This window comes from Sceloporus occidentalis, unplaced genomic scaffold (genome assembly GCF_023333645.1).
Source record: "Sceloporus occidentalis isolate IW3139 unplaced genomic scaffold, rSceOcc1.0.p SCAF_2, whole genome shotgun sequence".
NCBI lineage: Eukaryota > Metazoa > Chordata > Lepidosauria > Squamata > Phrynosomatidae > Sceloporus > Sceloporus occidentalis.
In genome coordinates, this window is record NW_028316982.1 from 242260127 (window position 1) to 242285758 (window position 25632).

General features: G+C 41.0%; 1 protein-coding gene across 5 annotated transcripts in view; it reads left to right on the forward strand.

Moving 5' to 3' along the window:
• The first annotated feature begins 15148 nt into the window (after window positions 1-15148).
• The window catches only part of LOC149319881 (NEDD4-binding protein 2-like 2), a 66077-nt gene continuing 55593 nt past the window's right edge, over window positions 15149-25632 (forward strand). For 4 of the 5 annotated variants that reach the window (XM_089512520.1, XM_089512522.1, XM_089512523.1 and 1 more), the window contains exons 1-4: window positions 16604-17997; window positions 20984-21111; window positions 23152-23240; window positions 24658-24734. In XM_089512520.1, coding sequence (XP_089368646.1) covers window positions 16604-17997; window positions 20984-21111; window positions 23152-23240; window positions 24658-24734 — 1688 coding nt within the window. Of the gene's footprint in view, window positions 15844-16603; window positions 17998-20983; window positions 21112-23151; window positions 23241-24657; window positions 24735-25632 lie in introns of those variants that run through there. The other variant, XM_089512519.1, reaches the window with a different exon arrangement.

Consider the following 25632-nt stretch of genomic DNA (forward strand, 5'->3'; position numbering starts at 1 on the left):
AAAATATACATAACCTACAAATTTACCAAGTTCATAGACTTGAAAGAGACCACAAGGCCATCCAGACCAACCCCCTGCCATGCAGGAACTCACAATCCAAGCACCCCCAACAGATGGTCACCCAGCCTCTGTTTAATAATTTCCAACGAAGCAGATTCCACCACACTTTGAGGGAATGTGTTCCATTGTCAAATAGCTCTTACTGTCAGGATGTTCCTCTTAATGTAGAGGTGGAATCTCTTTTCCTGTAGCTTGAATCCATTGGATCATAGAATCTTAGTATCACAGAGCTGGGAGAGACCACAAGGGCCATCCAGTCCAACCCCATTCTGCCATGCAGGAACTCACAATCAAAACACCCCTGACAGATGGCCATCCAGCCTCTGTTTAAAGACCTCCAAAGAAGGTCCCACTGTTGAACAGCTCTTACTGTCAGGACGTTCCTCCTACTGTTGAGGTGGAATCTCTTTTCCTGTAGCTTTCATCCATTGCTCCATGTCATTGTCTCTGGAGCAGCAGAAAATGGGACAGTATTTGTAATGCCTGCACTGCAGCCACTCACTCACAAACCACAAGCTTGTGAGTTCAATACCAGCCAGGAGCTCAGGATGGACTCAGCCTGGCATCCTTCCATAGGTTGCTAAAATGAGTACCCAATTGTTGGGGGCAATTAGCTTACACTTTGTTAACTTCTTAGCCTTAAGGAGTGCACTGATAAGCAGTATAGAAATGTACTTGCTACTGCTACTTCCCCATAGGGAAACCATACTTGCCCACAGGGAATCATTGGAGAATATTTGCCCATAGGGAATAATTGGGGAATACTTGGCCGTAGGAAATAATTGGGGAACATTTGCCTATAGGAAATCAATGGAGAATACTCACCCATAGAGAATCGTTGTAGCATTGATTTCCAAACTTTGGTTATCCAGGTGTTTTGGACTTCAACTCCCAGGAGCCCCAGCCAGTTTGTCCAATGCTCAGAAATTCTGGAAGCTGAAGTCCAAAACACCTGGAGGGCCACAGTTTGGGAACCCCTGCATTGGAGAATACTTGCCCATAGGGAATCATTGGGGAATATTTGCCCATAGGGAATCATTGGAGAATATTTGGTCCTCCAGGTGCTATGGGCAAGTATTTTCCAATGATTCTCTATGGGCCAGTATGGTTTCTCTATGGGCAAGTACTGTCATGTGTTTTAGTACATTCCGCAGAAAACAAGCCTTCTCCCTCCTCAACATGACACCCCTTCAAATATTTAAAGAGGGCTATCATATCACCTCTTAACCTCCTCTTCTGCAGCTAAGTCTCTCCTCCTAGGACATGGTTTCCAAATGTTTCACCATTTTGGTCAACCTCCTTTGGACATGCACCAGTTTGTCAACATCCTTTTTGAACTGTGGTGCCCAGATCTGGATGCAGTATTCCAGGTGAGGTCTGACCAAAGCAGGAAACAGTGGCACTATTACTTTCCTGAATCCCGTTTGTGAGGCATTTTGTAACTGTTCTGGCTCAGTACTAGGGAATCCTGGGAATTGTACCGTGTTGTAGCGCCAGAGCTCTCTCTCTAAATGTCAAAAAACTGACCCAAAAAACTGAGTTGACTTATCCATGGGTCAATGTATGTATTGTATTTTAACTCTTATTTAAAAAGGAACTATCCACTGATGAAAGGCAAGAGTGTAATCTGTCCTGGAAGTACTGGTCCTCCTTTATTCTCTCATCCATCCAGCCTTTAGAGTAAGCACAAATTTTTATGCCTGCTGCATTGTTGTTGTTGTTTTTTACAGTTCTTAGGGGTTGATTTTCTTTGCTTCATCCTTTTGATCCTTTGTTACATGCCCCTAGGTTTTACCCTCAACTTATCCATGGATCATATCAAAATCCATAATTTTTGCACCAAAACCTGCCCTCGACTTATACATGAGGTCAACTTACAGTCGAGTTCTTTTGTAACATAGCTGCCCTTCTCTTTCTACTGCACTATTTTATCCCATCTCCCATACAGCTCTCAAGTTGTTCCTTTTCTCCTCTTTATAGAGTATATCTATAAAATACAATTGCAGCAATTTGATATTACTGTTATACTATTTTGATAACATAGCTGCATTGTATTGTTGCCTTTCTTTCTGACCCTAAAGTGAACCTATCACAGCATTTTCTTTTCAGGATTTCTTCAGAGGGGGTTTACCTTTGTCTTCCTTTGAGGCTGAGAAAGTGTGATTTGCCCAAGGTCACCCAGTCCTGTAATTTGTTGTTTGATAAAGTGCTTTAATGTTGATACCATGGCTCTGCTGTATGGAATCCTATGATTTCTAGTTTGGTGATGTACTTAGAATTCTGGGCTACAGAGACCTGCTGCTGTAATAACACTATTAGAGAATTCTAAGTACCTTACAATACTACAAATCCCAAGATTCCACAGAATGTAACTACTGTATAGAATGCCAGTCCCTACGAAGCCAAGATCGATATTGTCCTGTTCTTTCATAGCTGCCCTTCCCAATCCTAGTCTTCCTAATTTCTTGACTGCAGTCTCCACCCTGATGAATATTTGATTTAATATGGGAATTCTTTGACTGTTTTGATTTCCTTGTTATCTAGGGAGAATTACTGTAGAATTTCCACAGTCATTATTTTTATTTTCTTAATGTTTAGCATTACCTACCTTGGCACTTTCTTCCTTGACCTTTTTCAATAATTGTTCCAGGTCTTTACTGGTTTCTGCTAGTAATATTGTGTTGGCTGGATATCTGTACTAGTTCCTCAAGGTGCCATCCTGTCCCTGATGCTATTCAATATATATATGAAGCCAGTGAGAGAGATCATCTGTAGATATGGAGAGGGGTGTTATCAGTACGCTGATGATACCCAGATACACTTCTCTATCTCGGTCTTCAACTCTGACTGCTAATGGCGTCTCTCTTCTCAATGAATGTCTTGAAGCGGTAATGGACTGGATGAGGGAAAACAGACTAAAGCTGAATCCAAGCAAGACGGAGGTACTCACAGTAGTGGCCCCTAATCCGGGTATCAGGATACAACTACCAGTCCTAGATGGGGTCACACTCCCCTCAAAGGACTGTGTTCACAGTCTGGGGGTGTTCCTTGAACTGTTGCTACAGATGGTAAATCAGGTAAATACGACGGTCAGGAGTGTCTGTTATCAGCTTTGGCTGATACGCCAGCTGTGACCTTTCCTGGAAAAGGGGGACCTGGAAACTGGTACATGCACTGGTAACTTCACAGCTTGATTTCTGCAATGCGCTCTATATGGGGCTACCCTTGTGCTTAAACCAGAAACTCCAATTGTACAGAATATGGCAGCCAGGTTGATCACTGGAAAAATAAGGAGTGACCATATCTGGGAGAGATCATCTGGAGATACGGGGCGTGGTGTTATCAGTACGCTGATGACACCCAAATATGTTTCTCTGTGTCTCCGACTGATGCAGTGACTAAGGATGGCATCTCTCCTCTAAATGCCTGCTTGGAGTTGGTAATGGGCTGGATGAGGGAAAACAGACTCAGCCTGAATCCAGAGAAAACGGAAGTACTCATGATAGGTTCCCTGGGCCCGGGGAAGGTTATTTGTCCACCTGTCCTGAACGGGGTCACGCTTCCCTTGAAGGACTCAGTTCACAGTCTGGGGGTGCTTCTGGACTTGTCGCTCCACCTTACATCTCAGGTGGATGCGACGGTCAGGAGCACCTGTTATCAGCTTTGGCTGATACGCCAGCTGCGACCCTACCTGGGCCGGGGGGACCTGGAAACGGTGGTACATGCTCTGGTAACCTCTCGGCTGGATTTCTGTAATGCACTGTACATGGGGCAACCCTTGTACCAAACCCGGAAGCTACAATTGGTCCAGAATATGGCCCCAAGGCTGGTCACTGGATGTTCCAGGACTAGCCATATAACACCTATATTGCAAGATCTACATTGGCTGCCCATTCGCTTCCGGGCGCAATACAAGGGGTTGGTAATTACCTATAAAGCCCTAAATGGCTTGGGTCCAGGGTACTTGGAGAACCGCCTCTCCCCATACTGTCCGCCCCGCACTCTCAGATCGGGCGGAAAACATCTGCTAAGAGTTCCAAAGTCTAGATATACTTCATCTTCACAGAGGGCATTTTCCATCTCGGCCCCGCAGATTTGGAACTCCTTGCCCGACGAGCTCTGCTCTGTCACCTCTCTAGATTTGTTCAGGAGAAATTTGAAGACCTTTTTTTTCCGTCAAGCTTTCCCCCATGTGCCTTAATACTATCCTCTTCTCCCTTCTCGCATATTGATCGATCCAGCTACTTTGTTGTATAGTTTTAATGGTATGGTTTTAATGGTTGTAATATAATGGTTTTTAGAGTATTTTGTTTTTAATTGGTTATGGGTAGTTTGTTTACACTGTTGGGGATATATGTTGTTATAATTGTATCATTTTATGTTGTAAACCGCTATGATCTAGGTAGGAATAGCGGTATATAAATAAATTTTCAATCATTCATTCATTCATTCATTCATATAACACCGCTTTTGAAATCACTTCACTGGCTGCCTATCGGTTTCTGGGCGCAGTACAAGGTGTTGGTTTTGACCTTTAAAGCCCTACATGGCTTGGGCCCGACCTATTTACAGGATCACCTTCTTCCGTATAATCTGCCCCGCACACTCCCTGTCCTCTGGGAAGTATCTACTGCACCCTATACCTCACAAATGTAGTATCGGAGCCATTGGCAATAATCTTTGAAAACTCCTGGAGAAGAGGAGAAGTCCCAGTAGACTGGAGGAGGGCAAATGTTGTCCCCATCTTCAAAAAGGAGAAAAAAGAGGATCCCAACAATTATCGTCCAGTTAGTCTGACATCAATACCAGGAAAGATTCTAGAGCAGATCATTAAACAGAGAGTCTGTGAACATCTAGAACATGCCAGACAAATCTGATCTCTTTCTTTGATAAAATTACCAGCTTGGTAGATGAAGGGAATGCTGTGGATATAGTATATCTTGATTTCAGTAAGGCCTTTGACAAAGTTTCCCATGACATTCTTGCAAACAAGTTTGTAAAATGTGGGCTAGACAAGGTAACTGTTACATGGATTTGTAATTGGTTGACTGGCCGAACCCAAAGGATGCTCAACAATGGCTCCTTTTCATCCCGGAGGCCAATGCAATTTTAGGCTGCATCAATAAAAGTATAGTGTCTAAATCAAGAGAAGTAATAGTGCCATTCTATTCTGCCTTGTTCAGGCCTCACCTGGAATACTATGTTCAGTTCTAGGCACAATTCAAATAGGATGTTGAAAAATTGGAGCATGTGCAAAGGAGGGCGACTAAAATGGTGAAGGGTCTGGAAACCATGCCCTATGAGGAAAGACTTAGGGAGCTGGGGATGTTTAGCCTGGAGAAAAGAAGGTTAAGAGGTGATGTGATAGCTCTGTTTAAATACTTGAATGGATGTCATATTGAGGAGGGAGCTAACTTGTTTTCTGCTGCTCCAGACATTAGGACCCGGAGCAATGGGTGCAAGCTACAGGAAAAGAGATTCCACCTCAACATTAGGAGGAATTTCCTGACAGTAAGGACTGTTTGACAGTAGAACAAACTCCCTCAGAGTGTAGTGGAGTCTCCTTCCTTAGAGGTCTTTAAACAGAGGCTGGATGGCCATCTGTCGGGGATGCTTTGACTGGGAGTTCCTGCATGGCAGGGGGTTGGACTGGATGGCCTTTGTGGTCTCTTCCAACTCTACAATTCTATGGTCCTATGATTTTATAAAGACCAGATTGACTGCTACTTCCCAGAGGACCTTTTCTTCTGCTGCTCCCAGATTGTGGAACGGCCTGCCGGAGGAGATCTGTCATAATACCAGCCTAGATAGCTTTCAAAAAGTTGTCAAGATGGATCTCTTCCAGCAGGCCTTTCCTGAATAGGAAAACCTGGCCATAACAATGGAGCTTATTCATGCTATATCCCATGTAGCCTTCGCCCAGTTTGGAAAGTTGTTGTTATTGTTATTGTTAATTTTATGATATTTTAATTATGATCTGTTTAAGAGATTATTTTAATTGTCACTTGTTTAATTGTTATCTTAAGGAGGCAGGGAACTGTGGGTCATTTATTTAAGGTATTGTTGGAATTTTGTGTAAGCCGCTTCGGTTGCTTATACAGAGAAGCGGGATATAAATAAAAGTTTTATTATTAATTTATTATTAACTGTAGATGAAAAATAGCTGCCCACCCATATTCTAAGTAAGAGAACGAAACTGGAATTGACTGAATAGAAGCCAAGATGAATAAGCTGAGGTTGTCGTACTTTGGTAATATCATGATAAGAAAAGACTCACTAGAAAAGACGATAATGTTTGGTAAAGTTAGGAGCAATAGGAAAAGAGATAGAGCACATACCAGATGGATAGATTCAATCAGGGAATCATAGCCATGAATCTATAAGAGTTATGCAGAGCAGTCGATGTTAGGGTGACTTGATCTTTCATTCATAGGGTCACCATAGATCAAAGTAGACATGAAGGTAGTTAACAACAAATTATATTTTTGAAATGCATGCTATTTACTAGGAGACAGTGTGGTATAGTGGTTTAAATGTTGAACTACGACCCTAGGAGACCAAAGTTCAAATTCCTGTTCATTCATGGAAATCTGCTGGATGACCTAAGGCAAATAACATTTTCTCATTTTCTTAGAGGAAGGGGCTGACAAATCTCTTTTGATTAAATCTTGCCAATAAAACCATATGATAAGGTTGCCATATATCAGGATGAAAGCCCATAAGAACAACCAAAATGCTAGTTATTGTTTTGATTTTATTGTTTTCTTCTTTTTTAGACAAAGTTTGATTATAAGCCGTATAGAAATTTTTCTAGATAAGATTTAAAAGTCACCCCCTGTAAAGAGTAATCTGTTAAATACAGTTTCAGCAAATTTGTACAGAATAATTGTAGTGATAGAAGCACATAGGTAGAAACCGGATGAGCTAGGCTGGACTAGTCAAGTACTATAGAATAGTTTAGTATCTCAGAGGTCACACAAATGATAAACAAGGCCACTCACTTTAATTTGCTTCTCAGGAGTACGTCTACAGAAACAAAAGTTCCACAACCCTGATTTAGGAAAAAAATTATGAACCTTTGTGGATTTCAGTCCATTTCTTTAGAGGTACTGAAAAAGTAGAAAGGCAACATGATATAGTGGTTTGAGCATTGGATGACAATTCTAAAGACCTAGGTTCAAATCTCTGCTTGGCCATCAAAACCCATTGGGTAACATTGGGTGAGTCGCACTCTCTCAGCCTCAGAGGAAGGCAAAGGCAAATCCCCTCTGAACAAATCCCCTCTGTTTGCTGTAAGTTGGAAATGACTTGAAGGCACACAACAAGCACAATAAAAAAGTACATTAAAATGTACACATTTAATTCTTAAGTAAATGTTTCTGCTGCAGCAGTTGTGATGCAATTTACACTATGCTGTTAACTGCAATGCCAAAGTACTAGTCTGTGGAACATTAACACATAGAGATAAAAGATAAATCGGCTTTGGCTAAGACATTAATATTGTTCACTCCACCTTCCAGCTGCTCACTAACTCAAGCTCTTTATAACTGATATGAATGTACTTTTACAGAAGAACATCAATCAGGCGATTGCAGTAACCAGCAACCCTTCAGCTTTAGCTGCAAGGAGGTGAGAAGGAATTAATCCACTTCTCTTCTGAAAATGATGTGTCAGTTGTTCTCTTTCACTAATGTTTCTGGAAATGCACTTACTTTTGTTTTTATTAATGGTCCTTTCCTGCACAGACATATATATTTGATGTATTTCTGTTCCATTTCTCTTCACAGGGAGCTCAAGGTGACATACATCCCCATTCTGCTGCTTGTTGTTGCTACTGCAGCACACATTATTCTCTTTCTGCCAACCCAATTTATTCATATTGCACCTCTCTGAAGCAGATTAGCCTAAGAGATGGTGAGTGGTCAAAGATCACTTCATGAGCATTATGGCTGTAGGTTGTACTTGGATCTCTGTGGTCCATGGGTCTTTCACACTACACAATTATAGTGCTGTAATTCCATTCTAAATGCAATGGCTCTATCCCATGGATTTCTGGAATTTGCAGTTTTGTTGTTTAACTACCATCAAGTTGACTTTGATGTATAGAAATGAGAGACCTCTAAGGCCTGAAACTCATGGGCCAAAAGAAGCTACTTTGAGCAGCTTTGGGGATGTGGTGTTCCATTTCTTTGGACCATATCAAAAAGGAGCCATTTAAATCCAGCTCCTGGCAGTGGCCAGGTTGGGACTGCAACAGCCTGCTTTGAAAGTGGGCTATGCAGTCGCCACAGTTCCAGCACAATCGTGGCCAGAGTAGCCTCTTGCCGCTCCTAGTGGGCCATCTGCTTCACACCTAAGTCACCTGCCCTGCTCAGGTCTTATAGACTCAGCCATGACTTCCTTGATTGAACCTATCCATCTGGAATGCAGTCTTACTCTTTTTCTTCTACCTTTCCAAGCATTACTGCCTTTGTGGAGTTGAAGGTTCTCATGGCCGGCATCCATAGTTTTGTGGGGGTTTTGAGCTATGTGGCCATGTTCTAGAAGAGTTTCTTCCTGACGTTCCTGATCTCTCTGAAGATGCCAGCCATAGATGCTGGTGAAACATCAGGAGGAAACCCTTCTAGAACATGGCCACATAGCCCAAAACCCCCACAAAAAACTATTATTGCCTTTTCTAGGGAGTCATATCTTCTCCCAAGTACAACAGTCTCAGTTTAGTCATCTTGGCTCCTTGGGAGAGTTCAGGCTTCATTTCTCTTTTTAGTAACATCCATAAAATTTTTGTTTGCCAAGTAAATGGCTGATAAATCTAATTCTAGATAGTTATCATTGCTTACACAGCAAATGGTGCAAATGCTATTTCACTGGCTGTTCATAATTTGCTGCTGTATACTCTTGTTGTACTAATTTCTCAATTTCATTATAAGATCTATTGCAAGGTTACACTAGACTATCAGAGACTTGACATGAAATAATAACAAATACATATGTGAGTTCTATGAGGTCCTAATTGGAGTAGGCGAGATATAAATAAAAGATTATTATTATTATTATTATTATTATTATTATTATTATTTAAAATGTAGTGTTTTAAAAAAACGAGCTGCTTCATGAACAGGTAATATGATAAAAGGTATAACAAGTAGGTATACAGTATATATGTTAGGCACTGCAGAGCTGCTTCTGTATGGGCAACGAGGGCAGCATCGTCAGCAAAAAGCAGCTCACGGACTAGATAGTTTAGAGTCTTAGTGTGGGCCCTCAGGCGGCTTAAGTTAAACAGGCTACCATCAGTACGGTAGTGTATATAAATGCCATCTTCTTCTGTGAGATCTGCCATAGCCCTTTGGAGCATCATGCTGAAGAAGATTGTAAATAGAGTTGGAGCGAGAACATAACCTTGTTTCACACCATTTGTTATTAGAAAGGGCTCCGAGAAAGCGTCGCCATATCTGACTTGACCTTGCTGGCCTTCATGTAGCAGGATGATCATTTTGAGGAATTTAGGGGGGCATCCTTGTCGTTCCAGGATCTGCCAAAGACCTTTTCTACTCACAGTGTCTAAGGCTTTGGTGAGGTCGACAAATGTTACATAGAGTCCTTTGTTCAGCTCTCTACATTTCTCTTGCAGTTGTCTAAGGGCAAATACCATGTCTGTAGTGCTCCTATTAGCTCTAAAGCCGCATTGGCTTTCATGGAGAAGCTCTTCTGCAATAGCAGGGACTAATCTGTTCAGGAGTATCCTTGCAAGGATTTTTCCAGCAATGGAGAGCAGTGTTATACCTCGATAGTTTGAGCAATCCAATTTTGCTCCTTTTTTCTTGTACAGGGTGATGATGACTGCATCTCAGAGATCTGATGGCAGTTCGCCTTTTTCCCAGCAACTCACAAGGAGCTCGTGGAGTTTAGCATGGAGTACATGACCTCCATGTTTCCAAGCTTCAGGTGGAATTCCATCAATCCCGGCAGCTTTGCCATTTTTCATCTGCTGTATGGCCTTAACGATTTCTTCCAAAGTGGGAGCTATATCCAATTCCTTCTTCATTGGTTGTTGTGTCATAGCTGAGTCTTGGACTACTCAGTTGGCACTAAATAGGCTTTGGAAATGTTCAGCCCATCGGTTCAGAATGGAAGCTTTATCTGTGATTAGTGTTTGACCATCTGTACTTTATAGGGAGCTTTGGATCTGATACGTAGGTCCAAACACTGCTTTAAGAGCCTCATAAAATCATCTGGAATCACCCAGATCTGTACAACGTTGTGTCTTTTCTGCTAAATTGATCCACCACTTGTTCTGAATGTCTCTGAGTTTTTGTTGGAGGCGAAAGGCTGATTTTTTGGCATGGCAGGATGGCTGGGTGAGGTGTGCCTGGTGAGCAGTTCTCTTCTTTGCCGACAGCTCCTGGATCTCTTCGTTGTTTTCATCAAACCAGTCTTGGTTTTTCTTGAGGGAGAAACCCAAGGATTCTACCGCAGATTGCAGGATGCTGTTTTTGATATGTTGCCAAAGCACTGTAGGAGAAGAGTCTACAGGATGGTCTTCAAGTTTTGTTTGCAAATTTGCCTGGAAGTTGTCTCTTATGGCAGCTTGTTGGAGTTTGTTGACTTGGAGTCTCCTCTTTAGGATGCCACCCCTCTTAGGTTTCAACTGAAAATGAAGATTTAGTTTGCATCTTACGAGGCGATGATCTGTTTGACATTCTGCACTGGGCAACACTCGGGTATGACGGACATCGCGAATATTTTTCTGGTGCACTAGGATATAGTCAATGAGGTGCCAGTGTTTGGATTGGGGATGCAACAGCTGCAGAGCTCTTTGGACTGGAAGTCAGTCTGAAGAAAACGGACGTTTTCTACCAGCCGGCACCTCAGGAAGAACACTACCATCCCCACATCACTGTAGGCACATCTGTGCTTAAGTCCGTCCAGCAGTTCACCTACCTGGGAAGCATCATCTCCTCAGACGCCAAGATTGATAAAGAGATCGATCACAGACTGGCAAAGGCATATAGTGCATTCGGAAGGCTTCACAAAAGAGTCTGAAGTAACAAACACTTGAGGCGAAGCACAAAAATCAGTGTGTATAGAGCCATTGTACTGTCTATTCTCCTTTATGGATCTGAAACATGGGTCACCTATCGCCAACACCTACGACTCCTTGAACGCTTTCATCAGCGCTGTTTACACACAATTCTAAATATACACTGGACTGACTATGTGACGAATTTTGCTGTCCTTGAGCAAGCAGGGATCACCAGCATTGAGGCCATGCTATTGAGGACGCAGCTGCGCTGGGCAGGACACGTTTCTAGGATGAAGGACCATCACCTCCCAAAAATAGTATTCTATGGTGAACTCGCCACGAGTCAGCGTAAGAAGGGTGCCCCAAAGAAGAGATACAAGGACTCCCTGAAACAACGTCTCAGGCTTGGCCAAATTGATCACCAACAATGGTCTGCCCTGGCCTCGCATCGGGAGGCATGGAGATGCACTATCCACGATGCTGCAGCCTTTTTTGAAAACTCACGCTGAACGAGCCTCGAAGAGAAACAACAACGCAGAAAGAACCACAACCCGGAAACATCACCCAAGGAGACTTTCCGCTGTGCTTTCTGCAACTGGACCTGTTTGTCCCGGACTGGCCTTTTTAGTCACCAACACGTTTGTACAAAGCGCGGGATGAGTCCTTCCTGAATCTTTGTTTGCGAAGCAAAGCCAGAGAGAGAGATACAGTATATAGAAACCATATAAAGTATACGTGTAAGTTTAATTAGGAGCAGTTTTAGTTGGATTCTAACCCAGTGTGCTTAAAACGGAAATAAAGACGCCCATTTGTCCCTCACCAAAAACCCTGCTCCAGTAAAAGGGACATGCTATCTACAGCCATTGGTATATTATTAGACAGCAACTCTGAGAGCCCTCATAATTAATTGTCATAGCTAGAACAGTTGGGAACTGCAATCTAACAAAATCTGGAAGATCACCATGTGCCTTGGGAATATGTTAACTTGAGCCTTTGGTAAACCTCTGGAGATAAAAGAAAAATGGAGAGGCAGCCTGTACAGACAATTATCTGGTGTGCATTCATCACTCATTGTAAATGGAGCAAGATTTCCGAATAACACCTCCATCCCCACACATACACAAATTGAAGCCAGTAGTAGACTGCATTTTAAGAAATAGTTTAAACAAAATAGATATTGGGTTTACACAGATGAAGTCATCTGATCTAGATAAGTCAAAACAGCAGTTTGGATTTTCACTAGAAATCTGTGAAGGAGTCATGAAGATCCTGGAACATTGGTGCCATTTACAAATAGACCCTTGTAGGATTTACTGCCTGAACCCAGTGATTTCTTGTGGGCACAGGCAGAAACTATTGTGTACATAGGCTGCCTGTATTTGCCAAGTGCTTTGCAATTTGTGAATGAAATAGGTACTAGTTTGATACCTGCACTTCATCTGGGGAGATGCTTCCTCCACAAAATGAGTTGTGAAGCCACAGATCCACGAATGCACTTTGGAGCATTAAACGTTGGGTTAGGATAGCTTTGTGTTGGGAACTGGAAAGAAGACATATATTTAGTTTACAAAAGTGTAATCTTGATGTTCTAGATATCAGTAGTCCCCACTGGGTCAATTACTGCTAATCATTATTTCAATATGTTATTAATGAACCTAATGAGGATTATAAAATTATAGTAACATTTAAAATATGTTGAATCCTATTAGTGCTTATTCAAACTACACCGCTATAGAGCTGTTATTCCACTTTAACTGCTATGGCTGCCTTCTGTGGCATCCTGGGATTTGTAGTTTAGGGAGGGGGGTTTAGACTCACCAACCAGAGAGCTCTTAGGTCTCACTAAACTACAAATCCCAGAACTCCACAGAAGGCAGCCATCGCAATGAAAGTGGAATAACGACACTGTAATAGTGTAGTGATATACAACACTGTGAGATTAGGGTCTGATCTTGGGCAAGTCACACTCTCTCAGCCTCAGAAGAGTTTCTGAGGGAATTCTGTCAATAAAATATGGGTGGGTACATAATAAAATACAGTACACATAACAAAATAACAGTATATGTGAGCCGTCATGGTGCAATGGTTGGATTAGGGTCCAAAACACACTGCAGAAATAATAATCCAGTTTGAGACTGCATTAACAGCCCTGGCTCAGTGCTAGGGAATTCTGGGAACTGTAGTTCTGAGAGACATTTAGCCTTCTCTGTGAGAAAGAGCTCTGGTGTCACAAAAAAATACAGTTCCCAGGATTCCCTAGCACTGAGCCAGGGCAGTTAAAGTGGTTTTGTACTGGATTATTATTTCTGCAGTGTGTTTTGGAGCTATGATTTTAATCTGAGGCAAGTCACACTCTCTCAGCCTCAGGTTTCCTCTGAGGCAGGTCACTCTCTCAGCTTCAGTCTTTTCTTTGAGGAAAGCCACACTCTCACAGCCTCAGAGGCTTTAATCTGAGGCAAGTCACAGTCTCTCAGCCTCAGAGGCTTTAATCTGAGGCAAGTCACAGTCTCTCAGCCTCAGAGGCTTTAATCTGAGGCTAATCACACTCTCTCAGCCTCAGAAGTTTTCCTCTGAGGCAGATTGCACTCAGCCTCGGAGGCTTTAATCTGAGGCAGGTCACACTCTCTCAGCCTCAGACTCTTTTCTTTGAGGCAAGTCACACTCTCTCAGCTTCAGAGGAAAACCAAGGAAAACCTCCTCTGGACAAACCCTGCCAAGAAACCCCTCTGAGAGGGTCGCTGTGGCTCAGAAATGACTCGAAGGCACAAAACCAGACCAGATTTGTGTTAATAATTATTTTTAATACGTTTATTTTTATTTTTAAAAAAATCCCTTTTCCCCTCCCAATGGCTTCCTCTTGGCCTTTTCCTTGGCCTAATCATAACATTCATTCGCTAGGAATGTAGGGAAGTGTAGTTCTATTTCCCCATTAGCCTTCAAAACTACAAGCCCCAGAGGACGGTTGGGGTTTGCGCATGCGCTGTGTGCGCGCGCGTCGACGGCCGCCATTTTGGAAGGCGTCCTGTTTGTTGGGGTTGTCTTTTGGTCTTCAGATGGGGGCCGTTTGACCCTCAGGGCGGCGGCCTGGGGAGCCGGCGGAGGTTAGTCTGGTTCCTGGGAGGGAGCAGATGGGGAGCTTGGCGGAGGAGAAGGCCCTGAACCCGGTGGGACTATGGGGGGATGTTTAGGGTTAGTTATCAGGTTTAATTGGGGTTCAAGCCTAACAACAGAGCCCCCCAAACACACACACACAGAAAGGGACTGCAGAGGAGGCTTTCTGGTCTGGGGGGTGAAAGGGTGACCCTAAAGATACCCAGAGCCAGGTGACTCTGTGGGTTGGACAAGGCGACTGTGACATGGATTAGTAATTCATTGACCGACCGAAGCCAAAGGGGGCTCAGCAATGGCTCCTTTTCATCCTGGAGAGAAGTGACCAGTGGGGTTCCACAGGGCTCTGTCCTGGGCCCAATGTTATTGAACATCTTTATCAATGACCTGGATGACAGAATTGGGAGCATACTTATCAAATTTGCAGATGACACCAAATTAGGGGGAATAGCTAATACCCCAGAGGACAGGATCAAGATTCAAAATGACCTGAATAGACTAGAAAGCTGGGCCAAAGCTAACAAAATGAAATTCAACACAGAGAAATGTAAGGTATTGCACTTAGGGCGGAAAAATAAAATGCACAGATATAGGATGGGTGACACCTGGCTGAATGAAACTACGTGTGAAAAGGATCTAGGAGTCCAAGTAGACCACAAGTTGAATGTGAGCCAACAGTGCGATGCGGCAGCTAAAAAGGCCAATGCGATTTTAGGCTGCATCAATAGAAGTATAGTGTCTAGATCAAGGGAAGGAATAGTGCCACTCTGTTCTGCTTTGGTCAGGCCCCATCTGGAATATTGTGTCAAATTCTGGGCACCACAATTCAAAACGGATGTTGAAAAACGAGTGTGTCCAGAGGAGGTGAAGGGTCTGGAAACCATGCCTTATGAGGAAAGACTTAGGGAGCTGGGGATGTTTAGCCTGCAGAAGAGACAGATAAGAGGTGATATGATAGCCTTGTTTAAATATTTGAAGGGGCGTTACATTCAAGATAGAGCAAGCTTGTTTTCTGCTGCTCCAGAGAACAAGACAATGGATGGAAGCTCCAGGAAAAGAGATTCCACCTCAACATTAGGAGGAACATCCTGACAGCAAGAACTGTTCGACAGTGGAACACACTCCCTTGGAGAGTGATAGAGTCTCCTTCTTTGGAGGTCTTTAAGCAGAGACTGGATGGCCATCTGTCGGGGTGCTTTGATTGTGAGTTCCTGCATGGCAGGGGTTGGACTAAATGGCCCTTGTGGTCTCTTCCAACTCTGTGATTCTATCTTTTCCAACTCTATGATACAATAACATCTTAAATCCACAAAACTGACATGGAGATATATCTAGGGTTAGCCATGTTGGCCATGTAGCAAAGTTCAGTACAGTAACATCCCAAATCCACAAAACGGATCAGAAAACATATTCAGGAGTAGCCGTGCTGCCCATACAGCGAATCATAGAATCATAGAGTTGGAAGAGACTACAAGGGCCATCCAGTCCAACCCCCTGCCATGCAGGAACTTTCAATAATATCCCAAATCCACAAAACAGACCAGGGGTAGCCATTTTGACCATGCATCAAGTACAACAACAGAAAAAATACACAAAACAATGATACTTTTATTGGGACAACCAAAATGCACAAAATACATGACCTAAAGGTAAGGAGAAGCAACAACCTAAGTGGGAGGGAGGGAAGATACACATAAACACAACAGGATGAAAGTTGCTGGCCTCACAAAAGCTGGGGTCCTTAGGTGGCAGGTGGGAGTCCCTTAGAAAAGGGCAGGCTTAAAATAGCATTCTGACTGAGTAGCTTATTCTTAGCCCCAGGAAGATTGAAGGGGTGGCAGTTTTTGTTTTTAATTTCCGGAATGCTTACTTCATGGCTCAGGTACTATTTCGTTAGCCATCATTAGATTAGTTTTGTTAATAGTATATTTATTAGTGTGTTAGTTTTGTAATGCTGAATTTAATGATAATTTATGAAGCATATCCTATCAGAATATAGTATAGCATTGCCAGACAGCTTGATCCTAAATGCTTAAAATACATTATAAATTGATCCTAAAACATCTTTGTTAACTGAAAATGAAATATTTACTGTGCCATTGTTAATTCTAATTAAAGCAGAGCCATTTGATCAATGGAAGTATAACATTGTTCTTTTTCCCCAAGTTCCAGTTGACTCATTGGGTCAGATTTAGCCCTCCCCAGCCCTGCAAATCTGTACTAACTGACTAATTTTACAGTGTAACACTAAACATGTTTGTTCAAAGGAAAGTCCCAAGAATTTGGTAGGCTTTATTTTCAGGTTAGTATACATAGGATTGTAGCCTCAGTCATGAAATTAGTAAAACGTAGTCATAAATTGGAGAAAAATAACTGGTATAATCCTGTGAACATTTTGTTATTTTTAAGATGCTTCATGCTCACCGTAAACCAAGATACTTTGACAATCAGGATGTATCAGCAACTGAACCGTACTCTAAAAGAATGAAATCAACTGAAGAGACATTTGGTAAATCCTATGAAGAATTGCAAATACTTCATGAGGAAATACATATTAAAAAAACCCATAGTGGATTTATTCCATTGTCCCTATCTGATGATGAGGCACAAGAAGAAAAAGAAACTACAGACATCTCATTTAACAAGGCGTTCTCTGGTAACAAAACATTGTCATCACACTCTTCAGATTCAGTAAAGAATACCAAAGTTAGAGGGAGTAAATGCATTCTTTCTACTAACAATGCCAGTGTAGTTCATAACAGAGAAAACAATGGTGTAAAACATAAGAATGAAGGAGAGACTGGACTATATAGCACAAGTACAGCATTTATTGGACCCGTTTATAAAAGTGAAGCTGATCACCGACATGATAAAAGGAAAACATATACCAATAGCAACTGCCCAAAAGTGTCAGGCAGAATGACTGATGGACATCCTAAGAAAGAAATGACATCAAAAGATGCTCCCTTCTGTGATGTACCAAAAATAGAAGATGAGTTGTCCCAGTTCTATAGTGAAATTAATCAGCTTGAAAACAGTGAACATTGTTTAGATGTTCATTTACAGGCGACAGAAACCAACTTAAATGTGCAATCAATGGAATACAATAAACCTATTCAAGTTGTCGGTGTAAACTCTCGAGAATGGTCCTGTAGGACATCAACAAATTGGGGTGATGGTCGGTGTTTTTATAAAGAATCAACTGGTCATGGAACAGGCAGTGAACCATATACACACAATAACCCCACTCATAGCAGAATTGGCAGTGAGCAGTGTTGTAATAATGAAAGAGGTGTACGGGAAGTGCAACGATTATGTAATAAGCAAGAAGGTTCTAGGTTCTGGAATGATCCCATGCCTCAGTTTAAGCCTACTTGGCAACAGACACATCCATTTATAATACCTTATGGCCCTCCACCTCCTCAGTTTACCACTCATTTCAGTTTGCAGGATACCAATTCTTCACCATTTCAATCGCACATTTTCCATTCATCAAATGTGGGACCATATAAAAATGCTCATATTAGCATGAGCAGCTCAACATCAGATCAAAGTAATGCATTTGTGAGTCATTTTGGTACTCATAATATGCAGACAAGCAGAAATGGACATAATGTGCCTGATGGACATGCTGTTAATGGTTTCTGTGAAACCCAAGGAGGTTGGAAAGATGTTAAAACATGCCAAAATGAAGAATCCAACATTGTTTCTCAGCAGTTTTCTGAGAATAAATTATGTGAATCACAAAAGACACTCCTAATTTTAAGAGGTCTTCCAGGCTCAGGGAAGACAACGCTGTCTCAGTAAGTAAAAAACAAATTTAAGAATATAATATGAGTGTTTTATGTTGTAGGCTCCCTTGTTTATACTTAAGCATATAATGTGGTTTTTATGAAAAGCAGTCCAGGTCAGACAAAAGATTCTTTATTGGTCAATTTGTAATGATGTTAAAATGTTGTATTACTATATTCTAGTAACCGACTGTGCTCTTTTAGTAATAAAGTTATTGAATGTGATATTAGCACATTTATATCATAAAACTCTCAACATTGCCCCAGTTGATTTTAAATAGTATCATAATTTTAAAGGCAAACTCCTGAACATTTTTTATTATTTTATTGAGGCTCAGAAGGTTGGGATCTTTGGATTCTGAGCTGAAAATTCATCTGTGGTGGGTTACTCCATCTTGAAAATCCTCATTGACCCATCTATGAATTGATTACCATTCTGGTTGTTGGATTTATTCATTAATAATGAAGTGGAGATTGCAGCTATCTTGTCCACTTTTCCTCTAGTAGTACATAGGAGAGACCTGTGATGCCTTAAGTAATTAGTCAAGTTCCAGTTGTTCTATGAGCTATTGTTCTGAATTGAATTATTGGCTTTATTAAAAGGCAAATTGTCACTTTAAGATAGGTCCAAAACACTGCAGAAATAATCCAGTTTGAGACCACTTGAATTGTCCTGGCTCAGTGCTAGAGAATTCTAGGAACTCTAGTTTTGTGAGACATTTAGCCTTCTCTGTCAGAGAGCTCTGGTACCACAATAAACTACAGTTCCCAGGAATCCCTAGCCAGGGCAGTTCAAGTGGTCACAAACTGGATTATTTCTGCAGTGTGTTTTGGACCAATAGCTAGCTGTAAAGCTCAAAATAGATAAATGTTTCATATATGATTACAGTAGATTATGTGTCACAGTTTGTTGTTGTTGTTGCGTAAGTTGTTTCTGATTTACAGCGATCCTATGGGTCGGGCAAAGTTTAATTGTTATTATGTCTTTTAAAAATGGGGGACATTCTTATGCAAATCTCTATGCAAGTAGATATTGTTTGTGGCAGAGGAATTTTCACTTTTCTTACTGTGTCTTGGAAGCTTGAGAATGAGAAGTAGGCGTCAGATAAAAAATAAGGACATGTCAGAATTTGAAAATGAATTGTATCCAATTACTGAATATTGGGGCAAGATTTGGGGTATAACAAAAGAGTTACAGTACTAAGTAGTTTAATTTAAATATCAATGGGAAGAGTAAACTAAGATTTCTGAAAAATATGTTAATACCCATTAGGTTGTTTATCTACAAGAAAGTATATTATGAATTTTTTATATAGGAAACTCAAGGAAGCAACATAGATAACAGAAATGGATTTGGGGAGGAGATAAGTAAATACACTGTTGTGGGGAGAAGGTTTTCTCTTTTTTGCATAAATGTTAGCTGATATATTAATGGAAATACGGTAATAGTTTCAATGTACCTTGAATTAGGTAAGGGAAATAGAACAAAAACTGCTACTTGAAGTAATACAAAGGAAGACAAAGGCCCCATACAGACAGGCCAAAATAAAGCTGCTTCGGGTCACTTTGGAGGTATGCTGTTTAAATGATGCATGCATCCTAAGAGTCCAGAAGCCACACCAAAGCCACGATCCAATCCTAAGGACTGGAGCACAGCTTTGGTGCAGCTTCTGGACTCTTAGGACGCATGCATCATTTAAACAGCATACCTCCAAAGTGACCCGAAGCAGCTTTATTTTGGCCTGTCTGTATGGGGCCAACGTTTATTTTTCTTTTCTATAACATCTGTGCATTCCTTCGATCTTAGAGAAACGGTGTATAAGGGAAAACTAGATTCTAAAGAAGAAACAGTATAGAAATTAAGACACAAAATCAACTAAGGGAAGTTTGTAATGGTTTGAATGTATAATTTTACTACATTCTATTTTAAATATAAACTCAATAAAGATATGTTAAAAAAAAAAGAATGAGAAGTAGGCTAGAATTTCACTAGTAGAATACTATGTCTGTTGGAATACTAATGGGGGAGCTGGCCTAAGAAAGCAAGTTGGATTTTGCGGGTGTTAGACTGACAAACAAGAAACAGGTTTGATTTTCTAGTCCTTTATTTATGCTTCACATTGTATTATTTTTGGTACTTCTGAATGTCATTCTTTTGAAATATTAGCAATTTAAATAAGCTTTGTATGTAACAATTTAAATCATAAATTTCATAAAGGGTGTCTCAGAATGAATGTGTGGTTTTATATATTTAAAGGTATCAGCTATTATTTTTAGCCATATTGGCAGGTTTTTTGTAATCCTGAAAAATGCCAGTAAAGTGGTTCCCAGTAATCCTGGTTTACCTATTCTATACCTGTCTGAAAAATAAGTATGAATTATATCTCAGTTGGTTTTGCAGTAAGGCATTCATGAATAAAGCTGTTTGGGGTAGCTTCTTTGGACTTCGTAAGCAGGAAGATAGATAAACAGGACACCACAAAGAAATTGGTGTAGTGTATGGCCACCATTAACAATCGGATACAGAAATTAGTAGGAGAGTTGCAACAAACATGTTTTGAAATTCAGTTATGAATGTTCTTCCCCAGCACCTCCCAACTCCACTGTACCTTGAAAACCCACCAAAAGCTTAAAAAATCAGCTGCCAAAAATCAGCTGAAATCAAAACCAGAATAGACTTCTCTCACTTCCTGTTTTAGACAATTATTTATTTTATTTTGCTTCTGGAGGGTTTGCAAGGCACATTGGGGGGACAGGGCTTGGGGTAGGGAAGCAGTGGTTGGGGGGGGGGAATAGGCAACCCTGTGGCTTTGGTGCAGCTTGCCAGGGAAGTATTAGGGGGGACATTGGCCCCCAGCCCTTCTGTAATTGTCCATCCCTGCCTTAGAGTAAGATCTCTTAAAAAAAAATCTTGGAAATGATTAAGGTGCCAGTTTTTCTGCTTCCACTGAAGAATATTTACCTATCTTGTAGTAATCTTGCTTCTTTCTTTTTACAGTATTCTTCTTGATCACAGTCGGGATGGTATTGTATTCAGCACTGATGATTATTTCCGTCAGAACAATGGATACTGGTCATATAATATTGGGCTCCTTGGTGCTGCTCATGACTGGAACCAGAAGAGAGGTGTGAATATATTAGATCTGTTTATCTTGAAACCTTTTATTGTAATGTTACATGCTTAAAGTATGAATGTATCATATTTATCAGAATGAGAACACCAAGGTCTTATTTCCCTGCTAGTGTCTCATTTGGGCAGGAGACAGACCACCCAAAAGGGCAGTCTTCCGCAGCCCTTGTTTCTTGTGCGAGGGAGCTGCAGTGGACAAACTGCGTGGCTCCCTCGTGCAACAAAAAGAAGCTGCAAAAAGCGGCTTCTTTCTGCGGTGCCATTATGACACCGAGACATGCGGACGCTAGGCGTCCGTCACGTCAAAATGGCAGTGCCCATGTCTATAGGGCGCCACCATTTTTACACCCTCGTTATGTGCGAGGGGCAAGGCGCATCAGGAAGCACCGCCCCTCACACGTAACGGCAGCGCCCGATACTGCCCGTCTATAGAGTGCCTTGGATAGGCAATTAGTCCATGATTGTCAGATGAAATACAGACAAGGATTTTGGTATCTTTACTTCAGGCTAGTCAACTGTATAGGAGGTTGGCGGGCAATATTTGTCCCTTCAGGCCAGACTGGTACTTCCAGGCAGAATGGAAGTGACACCATGTCAGTTTTTCAGTGGACTAAAAAAAAGGCTTTGGGTGGATTTTTGGAATTAGGAAACCAATATGCATAGTTTGGAATGGAAAATCACCTGGAAACCATGCTGGAGCATGGAAAATAATTTGGGAAAGCTCAAGGGTCTATGGGGGTTGTACAACATGGGCTTCATGGGATCCACCTAACCCTGTTGTTGATCGTTCGATAAGTTCCTAAAGTACACATTGTAGTAATGCCTTTATTAGACCAATCAAAAGGTACAGACTTCTCATTCCAGGTCCCATTGGAGAAGTGGCCTCACAAGCCTGCTTTGATAATCTGTCAATCTTACCTCTTTGTCTGCCTCTGCACTGCAGATATACTACAGTTTGACGCCACTTTAACTGCCATGGCTCATGCTGTGGAATTCTGGGAGATGTGGTTTGTGAGATATTTAGCCTTCTCTGCCAGAGAGCTTTGCTGCTACAGGTAATTACAAATACCATGGTTTCATAGAATGGAGCAATGAGGATTAAAGTGGTGTCAGGCTGCCTTATTTGTGCAGTACAAATGGAACACTCACCGTCTTAAGAGCCTTTTTCATTGACCTGATGAAAGTATTACTACAATATGGGCTTTGGAGTTTGTACCCTTAGCAGTTTTGAAAACCTTTAGGAAGAATTCCTTCATTTTTTCCTCCTCATGTCTTCATGCTGTCCTAAGAACACATTTGCTGAATTTTTCTTTTCTTCACAGATACAAGGCATAAGAACTCTTCCTAGCTGTAAACACACTAACACTAATTTTCACATTACTCAAATTCAAAATGTGATATATAAAAATGTCTTCTGTGTGCTCTGATTGTATTCTCATTATAGATAAATCTGGAATGCTGTAGCTGGGAATAAATTAATAAAGGCTAGGAACTTTGTTTTGTAAAGCCCACCATGGTCTTCCAATACACCATAGATTTTCAGACAAATCACTTTATCTAGAATTGCCTGACCATCTATATACTAATATCTCTCTAGATATTGGTGGGGTTTTTGGATTTTGGATTTTGATGAGAAAAGGTAGACAAGACAGGTATTATATAGGAACAAGCCTATAATAACACTTAATTAGACCAAGTGAATTTGAAGGTTGACAGGTCCAAAACACACTGCAGAAAAAATCCAGTCTGAGAGTGCTTTAACTGATCTGGCTCAGTGCTAGGGAATCCTGGGAACTGTAGTTTATTGTGGCACCAGAGCTCTCTGACAGAGAAGGCTAAATGTCTCACAAAACTACAGTCCCCAGAATCCCTTAGTATTGAGCCAGGGCAGTTAAAGTGGTCTCAAACTGGATTATTTCTGCAGTGTGTTTTGGACCTAAGAAGCCTCTGTACGATTAGCATTTTATTACTTGAAGCAAATATTCATTATGGTTGCTATTTGTATAGCCAAGTTTTAATTATAATCTTTATTACAGCAAAACAAGCAATGGACCAAGGAAGATCCCCAATTATAATAGACAACACAAATACACAAGCCTGGGAAATGAAGCCTTATGTGGAAGCGGTAAATAAAGTAGCATTTTATTATGCATACTCTTTTTAACATAAGCTAATTTGCTTTCCTGCAACTGGATTAATGTTTTTGCTACCTTATGTATTGTCTTCGTTTGTCTTTGTGTGTTCGCAAAGCTTAAATCAATACATGAGGGTCCATATGTTCTAGCAATACCTTCTCTGTCACAGCATTAGTTCTGGAGGGGAAAGCTCCTTCTAAATGTGGGGGATTTCTACATGAGCCAGAATCTTCAGAACTACTGATCATCATGTCAGCATAGTGATGATAGAAGGAGGTGGGGCATCTCTGCTTCTTTTTTATGTGTTGGTTTATCTGCTTTTGGAAAGTTTAAATAGGACTTTTATTTATGTAATATAAGGGTCAGTCATATGGGTGGCTTGGAGTCATCTCTGGCTGCTTCAGCTGTGACTGAGCCCTGATCGGTACGGGACTGCAGTGACTGGATGCTGCAGTTCCAAAGCCGGTGTGGCAAGGAGCAGCTTTTTGCTGTTCCTTTTCTTGATGGCTTCAGGCCGCCTTAGGTAGCCTTGGTGCGGCTTTGAGCCAATCCAGTGGCATAGCATGCAGAAGCATCTGGAAGCCACACCTTTTGGTCCATATGTTTCAGGCCTCAGTTATCTATGTAAATATCTGTAAATGTTAAGCCTTTTTGCTGGAACAACAAACTAGTGTTCAGACTGTTGAATTTAAAAGGCTATCCTATACAGGTCTGTTCAGAAGTATGTCCCAGGGTGAGTGAGTATAGGAATGTGATGTAATAATAATAATAATAATAATAATAATAATAATAATACGGATTTATTTCTATCCCGGCGGGTTACAACAATACAGGAGTACAATATAATACAACACAGTTCAAACAATATCAAAAGAATTCATTACAAATAAAGGTCATAATTAATCCCTTCCCTCCCCAGCACAACTCCATTCAACTAATATTAAATAAATGAAAACAAAATACAAACATATAATAATTTAACATAGCATATAATCAACTAACAATAATCGACTCCGGCTAGAGGAGAAATACACACACACACACACACACACACACACACACACACACTAAATATCAAGCAACAATACAGTAATACAGTTATAACAAAGACTATAGTCCATGTACCCTCGCAGACATTAAAAAATACAATTCCTCATAATTAATTTAAAAAACCCAACTATAATTAGTTCTGGGCTCAGTTTCTGCTTCTGCCTGCCTCACAGCGGACTTCCACATCCCTAGATATTAAAGGGGCAATCTCACTGCCTCTGCTGAGCAGCTGGGCTTGATGGTGTTGGGATGGTGGGAGTGGTCTTTATGTCCTCTGCTTGGATGCACCCTCCTTCCTCCAGCTACAGAAAAGCTACAGTATGTCATTCATTTTGTAACTACTTTTTATTTGTTTAGGCTCTAGAAAAAGGCTACCAAGTGGAGTTCTGTGAACCAGACACATGGTGGAAGTTCAACCCTGAAGAATTAGAAAAGTAAGATGCATTTTATTTCTTTATTTGGAAAAAATAATAATACATGAAGGTTCCTTTTCCTAATTTATTGGTTCTGCTATTATTATTGGTATGCTTGCATCGTTTAAAGAAAAATCGCTGTATCTACATATAAGTCCTTTTCTTCCCACTCCAATTCTAAGCCTGCTGCCACATCATTTGACAACTGATATTTTCCCTGCCTCAAGACTAATTTAGCACAGATTGTCACTCACCCCTTTTTGGATTCTTTTCTATTCTGAAGCTTGATAGACTTTTGTACAACTGACAAACCTTTGTAAAGACATGGCTTATCTGAAAACATTCCTCTCAAATACCTGAACTATTTTTCTCTCCATCACCTGTTTCATACATGCTTTGAGGCCTTTCAGCTTCACCTGTCTATCTGGTCCTGAATATTGTTAAGGGTGAGCACTAATTTGAAAGATACTTTGTAAAATTTAAGCCCCTAAAGCCTGAAAAATAAAGAAATAAGATGTTTAAAGTATAAAGCATTAATGTTTATATAGTTGACAGCATAATATAACAAAATACCAGTTTAAAGGCTAATTATGGGCATTAAGCTATTTAACTAAAAACAAAATGATAAGGGAAAGAGTCTGAAAGAGAAAATAAATGGCCAGCATGTAATGAAACTGAGAAAATATACTGCATTTGTATCTCATGGTTTATGTAATCTCCTGCATGGAAACTGGTGCAATCTGATGTCAGGTAGCCAGGAAATAGTGGCCTTCCAAGTGATGGTTACTGATAAAGGGCCAGTAAGAACCTATCTCTGATTGGAGAGAAAAATAATTGTTTATGTCACTGAAGGCGAGTGAAGTTCTGCCTCTGATTGGGCAGATAAAGACTGAAGATACTATAAAAGCCAGTGCTTGAG